Source organism: Pempheris klunzingeri, chromosome 9, assembly GCF_042242105.1.
Source record: "Pempheris klunzingeri isolate RE-2024b chromosome 9, fPemKlu1.hap1, whole genome shotgun sequence".
NCBI classification, from domain to species: domain Eukaryota; kingdom Metazoa; phylum Chordata; class Actinopteri; order Acropomatiformes; family Pempheridae; genus Pempheris; species Pempheris klunzingeri.
In genome coordinates this window covers 11,653,894-11,665,197 of record NC_092020.1, presented here as the reverse complement: position 1 = coordinate 11,665,197, position 11,304 = coordinate 11,653,894, and the positions used below count along the sequence as shown (strand labels likewise).

At 46.2% G+C, this 11,304-nt stretch overlaps 1 protein-coding gene across 1 annotated transcript; it reads left to right on the top strand.

Annotated features, from left to right (window-relative positions):
* Nucleotides 1-341: 341 nt before the first annotated feature.
* slitrk2 (SLIT and NTRK-like family, member 2) lies at nt 342-3,035 on the top strand. Its single transcript, XM_070836962.1, has one exon. It carries the CDS (start codon nt 342-344, stop codon nt 3,033-3,035), a length of 2,694 nt encoding a protein of 897 aa, XP_070693063.1.
* Nucleotides 3,036-11,304: the final 8,269 nt, after the last annotated feature.

Here is an 11,304-nt window from a genome sequence, read left to right as displayed (position 1 = left end):
TGGTCTCGCTTTTTTCTTTTCCAGGATTGTTTTTTTTGGGAAGGATTTTGGAATTGTTTGGATTCTAAGTGAAGGTTAATGGAGAGATTTGCCAATCTCCCGTGCGTCACGGCCCCATTTTAACACCAAATAACGGTGGTGCGCCTGTGCGCCTGTGTGCTTGTGTGCATGTGTGGTGTGTGTGTGTGTGTGTGTGTGCGTGTGTGAGAGCGCCTCTACCTCTTTTTTTCCTCCCGCTACTGTGAGAACTCAGCCCCCGATTCTTCTTCTTCCCCTGCAAGGCTCAAGCTGCAAACTTAAATGTTGGATCTATATTCCAGGGACCATTTCTGGCTGTAAAGATGCTGAGCGGCGTCCTCTTTCTGAGCGTCCTCACGGTCACCAGCCTCTCGCCGTCCGAAACGGAGAGCCGCAAAACTTCAGCCTCCAAAGAAATCTGCAAGACCCGCTGCTCCTGCGAGGAGCGGGAGAACATTCTGAACATCAACTGTGAGAATAAAGGATTTACCACCGTCAGTCAGTTCCAGGCGCCGCCAAATAAAATCTCCCAGCTTTTTCTAAATGGAAACTTCCTGTCACGGCTCAGCGCCAGTGAGTTTGTCAATTACGGCAATGTGACTTCACTGCATCTGGGGAATAATGGCCTGCAAGAGATCCGAACCGGCGCCTTTACCGGGCTGCGCTTCCTGAAGCGGCTCCACTTGAACAACAACAATCTGGAGGTGATTAAAGAGGACACCTTTGCAGGACTGGAGGGTCTGGAGTATTTACAGGCAGACTACAATTACATCAGCGCTATAGAGCCTGGTGCTTTCAGCAAGCTTAATAAGCTCAAAGTGTTGATCCTAAACGACAACCTGCTGTTGTCCTTGCCCCCTAACATTTTCCGTTTTGTGCTCCTCACCCACTTGGATTTACGCGGCAACCGGCTCAAGATGCTGCCCTTTGCTGGGGTGTTAGAGCACATTGGCGGCATCATGGAGATCCAGCTGGAGGAGAACCCCTGGAACTGCACCTGTGATCTGATTCCCCTCAAATCCTGGTTGGACACGATCTCTGTCTTTGTGGGGGACATAGTGTGCGAGACGCCGTTCAGGCTGCACGGGAAAGATATCACCCAGCTCATAAAGCAGGATCTGTGCCCGCGCAGGAACGCTGGTGAGCGCGTTCATCCCCCCTCTGATTCTCACTTTCAAGGGGCCCTGCCCCCCACCTACCATCCTGGCGGGATCACCCCCACCCGTGCCCCGAAAGCCTCCCGTCCGCCCAAAATGCGCTACAGGCCCACCCCTCGCATCACAAAGGACAAACACGTCTTTGGGCCTATAATGGTTTACCAGACGCGCTCCCCCGTGCCCATGTTGTGTCCCAGTGTGTGCGTGTGCACGTCACAAAACCCCGACAGCGGACTGAACATCAACTGCCAGGAGCGGAAGTTGCACAACATCAGTGAGCTGAACCCCAAACCCTCCTACCCAAAGAAGCTCCACCTGACCGGTAACTACTTACAAGTGATTTACAGGACAGACCTGACTGAGTACAGCTCCCTGGAGCTGCTGCATTTAGGAAACAACAGGATAGCAGTGATCCAGGAAGGTGCGTTTGAGAATCTGACAAACCTCAGGCGGCTCTATCTGAATGGGAATTACATTGAATCGCTGTCTCAGTCACTCTTCGCTGGCCTGCAGTCGCTTCAGTATCTCTATTTGGAATATAACATCATCAAAGACATCTCACCACAGACATTTAACTCTTTACATAACCTACAGCTGCTTTTCTTGAACAACAACCTGTTAAGATCGCTTCATGACAATGTGTTTGGTGGCACAATGCTAACGAGACTCAACCTGCGGAATAATCATTTCTCCTACCTTCCAGTCCGAGGGGTCCTCGACCAGCTTTCTGCGTTCATCCAGATAGACCTGCAGGAGAACCCCTGGGACTGCACCTGTGACATCGTGGCACTGAAGAACTGGATGGAGCTGTCCAGTACCAGCGTGGTGGTGAATGAAATCACGTGTGATTCGCCCTCTAAACACGCAGGCCGCCTGCTGCGTTCACTTCGCAATGAAGCCATCTGCCCAGAGCCCAGCGAGGTGCCCCCTCCGCAGCATGCCCCCCCTTCAAAAGCCCCTACATTAATAAGCCCTGGCACTGAGGCTACCATCCCCTCCTCCTCCTCCCCCTCCTCCTCTTCTTCTTCTTCCTCTCTTAGCTCAGTCAGCCCCACTGAATCCCGTATCCACACCCCCGAGCTACACCCTGAAGTCCCACTTTCAGTCCTGATTCTGGGGCTCCTTGTTGTTTTCATCCTGTCGGTCTGCTTCGGTGCAGGCCTCTTTGTTTTTGTTCTAAAGCGGCGCAAAGGAGTGGAACACGTCCCCACAGGCGCCAACAACTTAGATCTCAACTCTTTCCAAGTGCAGTACGGCTCCTACACTCCTGAGCCGACCCAAGATAAGACCTCTGAAAGCCACGTGTATAACTACATCCCCCCACCCATGGGCTCCATGTGCCAAAACCCTATTTACATGCAGAAGGACGGCGAACAGGTGGCGTATTACCGCAACTTGAAGGAGCTCAGCTTTGGGCCCCTGGACGCAAAGAAGGACGACATCCTCTCCCGCAGCCCAGGGGCCTACACCATCAGCACAGTGGATTTTATGGATAAATCTCCAACATCGTGCGGTTTGACCACCCCGGAGCCTCCTGAGATGCTGTATCAAAACTTAGGGGAGAGACCCAACAAAGAGCTTCCCACAGCTGCAGGTGTCCCACCTTTCCATTACAACTTTTGCACTTTACCTAAGAGACCTTGCATCGTGCCCCCCTACGAGGCTGCTACAGCCCGGCGACATGTCCCCAACCAGGACAGGCTGAACAAAACTGTGCTGTATGGGACCCCCAGGAAATACCACGGGGCCGAACACCTTTCCAAAAACAACGAGCACCCGCTTCTCCTCCCAGGGAAGCTAAAAACAGAACCAGACTACTTGGAGGTTCTGGAGAAACAGACTGCGATGAGCCAACTGTAAGATAACAACAATGACCCCCCCACACACCCACCCAGGTTGTGTGCAGCATCACAATAATCACACAGTTACTGTAATAATAGCCCCCTCTATATATCTATCTTACCCATCTGTGTTCAGTCCGACACCACTGACTGGAAACGTACCGAATTCTTTCATGACCTTTTTCTCCTCATTTCTTCTCTATTTTCTTTTCAAGATGTACAAAAGGAATATAAGAAGTATATTATTATGCAGTTCTATTTTTGCTCCTGGAAAATATAAATTATTCCCTTTTTTTGAGTAATGAAATTCCAAAAGACTTTGATGACGGCAGGTATATAATGGGCAGGACTGTGTACAAATATGGCTTTGTGCTTCTCATGAAACTGTATTTTATTTTCCCTGTGATTTACAGAAAAAGTATGAAATAACTATTGTTTGTAGAAGAGGAAATGCTACAGATTGACATTCCTGTACATACTTAGCATACACACAGAAATGGTGAGTGTTAAACCACGAATGGAAATCTTTCCAAAATCCAACAAGCGGCAAAATCTTACTCTACTTACTCCAGAAAGTGCCTTTGCACTCAACTATTTTATCAACAATGCTCTCTGCAAAATGGAAATGTTCCTTTTTTCCAAGTGCTGTATTTTAAAGAATCAAATCTTTATGTAAAATAGAGGACGTATTTGTCTGTTTAAAATGGAAAAAAAGAAAAAAAAAAAAAAGAACTTGAGACTGGGTGTGAAATGATGTATGAGTTCTTGACAGGGAGAATCGTGTTCTTTTGCTTTCAATATAAAGTGTCTTTGGAGATGTACAACTTCTAGAGAATATTGTATGCTATAGGGGAGCAATACAGCGCGGCCAAATTGCGCCATTAAACTTTCACTGAAGCACTTTGTCAAGATCCTGAGCTCGAGGTAAATTTTGTTTAGACCGTGCATAATTACTTTTGGATGCTGCGGTGTGCTGTGGACTGCTGTGTGTGTGTGTGTGTGTGTGTGTGTGGTGGCGGCGACCAGACAAAATGAAAATAGAGCTGGCCTGCAGCTCCTCCTTCTCCCTCTCTAACCCCCCCCGATTAGGTGGATTTCTCTTGGCTCCGTCTGAGTTGACCGATAGCCATTGCATCCTTCTTTCTTCGACCTAACAAAGCATTTCAAGGTTTTCTTCCATCCCCCCTCCTCCCTCTGCCCTCCATCCATCCGACGGTGCACAGGCGACGCCGCTGTGTGATGTAGATGGTCGGTACTTCCTTCAGCAGCAGCAGGCATGTGCTGCTGGGCCTGAGGAAAGAGCTGCTTCTCAGGCATTGTAATCTAACAGGAGAGAAGAATTGTCATTAGTAGAGCGATTAACAGTAGTGAATTACCCCTTGTGGATAAGCAGTAAAAGAAAATGTGCCTGTGCTGAAAATGGAGGGTAGGCAGGAATCCCGACTCTACTAAAACACTTCTCACAAAATGCTGCATTCCTTTAGAATGCTGCTGTCGCTCAGCGATCACACCAGTTATGTGCCTTGTTTTTAACAGATGCACTTTCCTTCACACAGGAGAGAAAAAGTGCAATTAATGTGAGAACTGACAGCTTGACCTGATGAGCAGTAAGGTACATGTAGTCTGCAGCATGTCACTCTGCCCCCTCCCCCTACATTTCCTTGTTATCTTCACTGAGCATTTCTGTCCTGCTCTCCACGGCAGCCGTGTGACATGGATGAACTGTGCTACCCGCTCTAATGCTAATTCTGTTGTCTGTCCCTCAACTCCAGTTGACATTGGCTCTTTGTATCCTCTGTGAATGGCCTCCCAGCGGCCAAATTCTTCTTTTCCCCCTTTTCGCTTTTATATGTCCCCGGCCCACCGCCCTCCTGCGCCTCTTCCTCTGTCTTTTGTCCTCGTGTTTTCCCCCCGCTGCATCTCTGCTGGCTATTGTGCAGCTGTCCAAGGTGCTGAAATGTTGCCGGCAACAGGACCGTGTTCCAATCTGCCGGCTGGGACCTGCTGAGTCCTGCGCTGAGGACACCAGCAAGTTTTCACACATTTGTTCCCGTTAGGTTGCAAAGTGGTGTGGCAGTCTGACATCCTGAAGAGTTTGCTGGGGAAGCTCGGGGGGGTGTGGGCTCCCTGCTCAGTGCACGAAGCTGCTGGTATTTGCTGGTTTTAGTCTTTGTGTTGATCACCACTTGGTTTCTTTGCACTGATGGAATGTAGGAGACTGGAAACAGTATCTTCATTCAGGGTCCACTTACTAGCTTTTTCTGAAGCTTTCAACCACTTCTCACAGCCGCTTCCCCCTTTAAAGATGGCCTCCTGAGGACTGTGGAATGCAGTTTACAGCTCTGGGGATGGCTGGTGAGGGAACCTTGAGTCAGGATATATTTGCATTTATATGGTTTATATGAAAGTCGCTTTGTTGTGTTCCATGGAAGCAAAATGTTGCTCCTTATGAGGCGTAAAGATTTTATTAATCACTTGAAGAATGATTCTGCTGTCCTGCTACTTCAGCCTTATTTTCACAATCTCAGCCATTATTTCTGATGGTTATGACATCTTTTGATTCACCGATTTGATCGCTGATTTCACACTGTAGCAAGTCAGACAGAGCAAAAAACCAGCCAGCAGTTAAACCAGATTATCTATGATGTCTCTGGGACATGAATGACGGCCAGAACGACAAAAACCAGAACAGCAGTTGCCCTTAAATCTTGAATCCCTGCTAATGAAAGCTTTTCTCTATCATCACATCAGCTGTCCCACACTCTGCAGAGCTGCATCCATCTCCACCACTTTAGGCACAACTGGGCCCCTGAAATCAGCGGAGTCTCACCGCTTCACACTTCTTCCATGATAGATTGCTTCAATAAACTGGTATTACCGGGCAGGAACCTCAGTTTCACTCAGTAAGCACAGTTTTGGATAATATTGTTTGCAGCTAAATTGTGTTCCAGAGTGAACAAGCTGTCTTGGTGAACACATGAAAAACACTCTCCTTTAATGTTGTTTTGCTGTTACTGCTGCATGAAACACCTCATTTACTCCAAACCCTGATATTTTCTCTACCTGCTCCCTTTTTTCTTTTTCCCTTTGTGCATTTACTTGTGGCCCCTTAGTGCCGTAACTTTTTTTAGACGCCGTATTGAGCTGCTTTCATCCGTGGTTTTCTGGTGCAAAGGCACACAGCGAGCAGGGAGATGCTGCGGTAAGCAAAGCTGTGAATGCTGTCATGTGGGCTTCCTTTTTAACAAGCTGTGCCATTTCAGCTGCTGTGTGAATGGGAAGAAAGACAGTGTGAGAGAGAGAAGGAGGGAGAGATGAACGGAAGGAGAGAGAGAAAGAGAGAGAGCTGTTCATTCCTCTCCTTTTCTGAAAATGGAGTGATTTTCCTTCCTTGGGCACAATAGGTCCTCTGTGTCTTTTTAGTGGCAGTGAAGGAAAGAGAGGGAGTGCTCGCGCACACACACACACACACACACACACACACACACACACACACACACACAGGGGATATAAGGGAGGGATGGAACATGTGCAGCCTTGCACACCAATGAGGAAGCTTTCTCCCCAAAACACTCTCCTCTCTTATCTTGCAGCCTTGGGACTCTTATGTCTCTGTGCATGTGAGTGAGTGAGTGTGTGTGTGTTTGAGTGAGTGAATGAGTGAGTGAATGAGTGAGTGAGTGAGTGAATGTGTGTGTGTTTGAGTGAGTGAGTGAGTGAGTAGTGAGTGAGTGAGAGAGTGAGTGAGTGAGTGAGTGAGTGAGAGAGTGAGTGTGTGTTTGAGTGAGTGAGTGAGAGTGAGTGAGTGAGTGAGTGAGTGTGTGTTTGAGTGAGTGAGAGAGTGAGTGAGTGAGTGAGAGTGAGAGAGTGTGTGTGTTTGAGTGAGTAAGTGAGTAGTGAGAGAGTGAGTGAGTGAGTGAGTGAGTGAGTGAGTGCTTTCATATATTCCTACACTGTATGTGTTGTCAGTATCTGCAGAACTATTCTCATTTTTCTTCTCAGATAAGATTCAAACGTATTAATGGTTCTTTTGTGGTCAATGCACTCCCTCTCTTTCACTCCCTGTCTCCCTCTCTTGCCCCCTCCCTCACTCCGTCTCCCCCTCTCTGACTGATATGATAGAGGACTGTACATTGGTATTCCTATAGTGTGGCTCACTGTGTGGATAAGCGATTCAGAGATGACTTTGAAGCATAAGGGCCGTTGCTTTGACTTGATTTATAACAGGCATTTCCAGGTCCTTTTCTGTGTGTGTGTATGTGTGTGTGTGTGTGAGAGTTTGTGTGAATGTTGGCATTTTCTGACTTTTGTGCATCATGTAGTGTGTGACGGCAGCTTTTCACACGTTTAATCATTTTGCCCTTAGATTGCTGCACTCAATTTTCCACCGCTCACTGCTGTGTGTGCGTGTGTGTGTGTGTGTGTATACACTTGTGTGTGTGTACATATGTGTGTACGTGTGTATGTATACGTGTGTGTGTGTGTGTGTGTGTCTGTGTGTATGTGTATTGTGTGTGTGTGTACGTCTGTGTGTGTGTGTATGTGTGTGTATGTGTATGTGTGTGTATGTGTGTGTATGTGTATGTGTGTGTGTGTATACGTGTGTGTATATGTGTGTGTGTGTGTGTGTATGCGTGTGTGTCTGTGTGTGTGTGTGTGTGTTACACCATCAGTGAATGGAGACGTTCTCTGTAACTCTTTTTCACTTATGTCTGTCGTTCCCAGCTGTCAGTGGTGATTCTGAGGTGTGTGTTAACGTAAAGTCACCTGAAGCTGAATATTAGCCAGGTGTCATATTTAGAGAATGGTGGGCAGGGCCTTTAATAATTAACAAATAATAATTCTAATAATAACTATTAATGATAATAATTATCGAATACCCAAACTAAAATAATCAAATGTAAACACTGATGCTTGGTAACAGTCAAAGTGAGCTCCTGACAGACAGTCCTAGTGCTGAGTGTCACAATATCAACTAGAACATCAAAGCTCAGACTACATTGTGACATCAGGCCCCTCTACCTGGAAGGACTGCAGGATCACCAAGACCATAAGAGCTGGCCTCTCCATTCAGGGGCCCTTGAGGTTCAGAGCCCTCAGGACCGGTTGGTCATCCTGTTCTGAGGACCTTTTTGATTCATGTACAATTCAATGAGCCGAAGGGTCCTACAAACCTCAGGGTCACTAAGCATCAACTGCTTTTTCATGTTTCAATATTTTATTTGTGCTATTTCATTGCACTTCATTGTTTCCCTGTCATGGTGGGTTTAACTGCTGCTCACAAGGTTCACCTTCATACATCAAGTGATCCCAGTGCAGCCTGCTACACCAACAAGTCCTGGTTTGGTTTGGGTTTGTCTTTGCTGTGTGAAGCTTCAGGCTTCAGCTCTGGGTCGATCTTTTCTAAATGCTGTTTATTATGGTATTGCTCACCAGCTGTCTATGTCCTTGTGTGTTCAGTAGCAGGGACACAGCTAATACTACCAAACTGTAGCACTGGACTTGATGGGAGCCTGGAGGCAGCAGGGGGCATACAGTACATGATGCACAGGAGGTGGTGGATGGGGTGTTCAACAGAGCCCTCATATGTTGTTTTGGCACTGCCTTTGGTTCTTTCCTCGTCACTCACCATGTTAACATGTAATCAGTGTGATCAGTGAATAGCTACGATTCCAGATGACGTGACCCTCTATAACTCTGCAGTCCGTCTAGATTCATCTGATCTGAACAGTGGAAGGACCAAGGCAGCCCTCTTAAAACTCTGCCATCTGTTGTATGAAATGCAGCAACACACTTGATATGATCAGCCATTTATTCAGAGCTATCAGAAGAAAATTCTCTTGGCGAGAAATGTGGCATGTCTGTGGGAGATTTACTGTTTGAAAGGGAAATGATGGCAGAAACACCTCTCGGTCTAAGTGTCCTCGACACTCACACGTGCAATAATAGTAAAACACAAGTCTGCATCTGGAATGTAGAGACTGAGAGCTTCCTGCTGCTCCACAGCAGCCAGGCACAGAGACGTGGCTGCTCTGGACTGCACTGTGAGGTGGGCACATGTAATTAAATTGGAATTAACTCCTTTGCATGTAATTGTTGAGCCTGCTTAAATATTCATGTTACTGTGATTCTGCTGGATTGGATTATTGATGTACAGCTCTTCTTTCAGTGGCAGCTGCTATCTTGTTTACTCTTTTTTATGGTCACTAGCAGATTTTTAAAATGTTACAATGATGAATCAAAGCTGCACTAATCCTTATTTTACATATTAACATGTAAAAATGTTGCTTGTAGCAACACACTCACAGAAAATGATCAGCCGCCTGCAGTTTCCCTCAGCTCTACCATATCTCATCAGTTTTGTGTCCAGTTGAAGAAGGCAGCTGCTTCCAGAAAGAAAGCTCTGATAAAGCCACTGAATGCTGCTCCCTCAGCAGTAAATGGCAAACAGACAAAGGTAGCGATCTGGTGAACATAGTGGATCACAGAGGCACATATTTCCCTACGGAGTTGGTGGAGACCAAAACTAAAATGCAAATAGAGTGAATGAATGGTACATGGTCTGTATTTGTACAGCGCCTTTCTAGTCATTTCAACTACTCAAAGCCTCATTCACCTCATTCACCCATCATTCATTCAGGAGGAATATAAGATGGAGGAGACTGTTCTTGTTGGCTTGTAATCCCTTTTATATCATGAGTCACTGCTAATCATCATCCATCTACTGCCTTACTTACTTATCCTTAAGGATACTTATCCTTAAGGATAAGTGGTATAGATATGGCCGCACACCCTGGACTGGTCTCCAGTCAATCACAGGGCTGACTCATAGAGACAGGCACAATTTAGAGTCACCAATGACCCTGCGTGCCTTTGGTCTGTGGGAGGAAGCTGAGGTACCTGGAGAAAATCATGCAAGCACAGGCAGAACATGCAAATTGCACACACACTGCACGGTTTGAGCTCCCCAGGCTCAGACTGCAAAACTGTCGGATTCGACCCGGATCCCTCTAGCTGTGAACCAACTGTGCTAACCCCCACACCACCACCAATCATAAAGGAAAATGCAGTGAAACGCAGTATAAAGTAAAGAATGCCCAAAGAGTGTAAAGGTTTGGGACGGTTACTCCAACAAATTAGCAAAAGGAAGATGAAAAACATGTTCACAGTCAGTGTTTCTGGACTAAACCTCTTATGTGTGTTCCTGAGGTTGATAGCTGTATCGTTTCCATCCATGTTTGCTAGCAAGCAGTCTTCTTCTTCTGTGCCTTTTGTCGGCATATTGACATTTCAACTAATGCAGTAGCCTGATCCTGTCTGCATTAAATGTGTTGCATCTTTGTATTCGACCATATTGTTGGCACTGATCCCTGCTGCAGCACAGTGAGACACTCACCCACCTACAGGATGTCAGAGTGGCATTAGACAGTGCGATCTATCAGCTGCTCTTTGTTCCCGGTATCTTCAGACAGTGATGGTGTGTATATGACACAGACTGGAGCGGTTGATTTCCAGAGTGATAAGAAAGGTTTAGCTTGTCTGTGTAAAGGGTTGAATGTCAGGGGTGTTTGAAGCAGTCAGGCAGATTCTGTTGCAGCACAGTCTCAGATCTCTGTGGGCCTGACGTGTGTTAACTGATTGTATCCTGACAGGATCCAGCAGAAAAACTGCATTTGCAACTTGACTCGAATGTTCTGTGTCGGACAGCCTAAAGAGTACGGCAACATATACAACATAAATTGTTAAAAATAGACATCTACGATCAAATGCCAATGATTCAATAACTCAGCTGCCCTTTTGGAGATTAAAAGGTTTCAGCAGGAGACAGACTCATTTGGTTTCGAGTCATTCTAGCTCTTACATGCTGCTTTACGGCGATCAAGGTTCTTGTACTTTCCCCTATCAGTCTACAGTATTGGATGCCGGAGAAGCTGAACCTGGTTGGATTCTGTTTCAGTGCTGGATTCAGTCCAACAGACTAATATCACTTTAATCCAAAGTGCTTTGGTATTGGGTGTAAGAGGTTGTCTTGCAAGCTGTGTCTGACTACAGTGTTAAGTGTAAACTGTCTGGACTTTCAGAGGTTATGGTCCTAAAACATAAACATAAAACTATAACACACTATAATAGCATAAACATGGAAATAAGATTGTGAAATTGTTGTCTTTTAAGATCAATAAGAATAATGTTAACACTTAGCTCTACTTTTCTGACCCTTAAATATCATACTGGTGTTTGCTTGGTTTAAGTTTTTAAGATACAAATCATCATAACTTCACTTTTTGTGG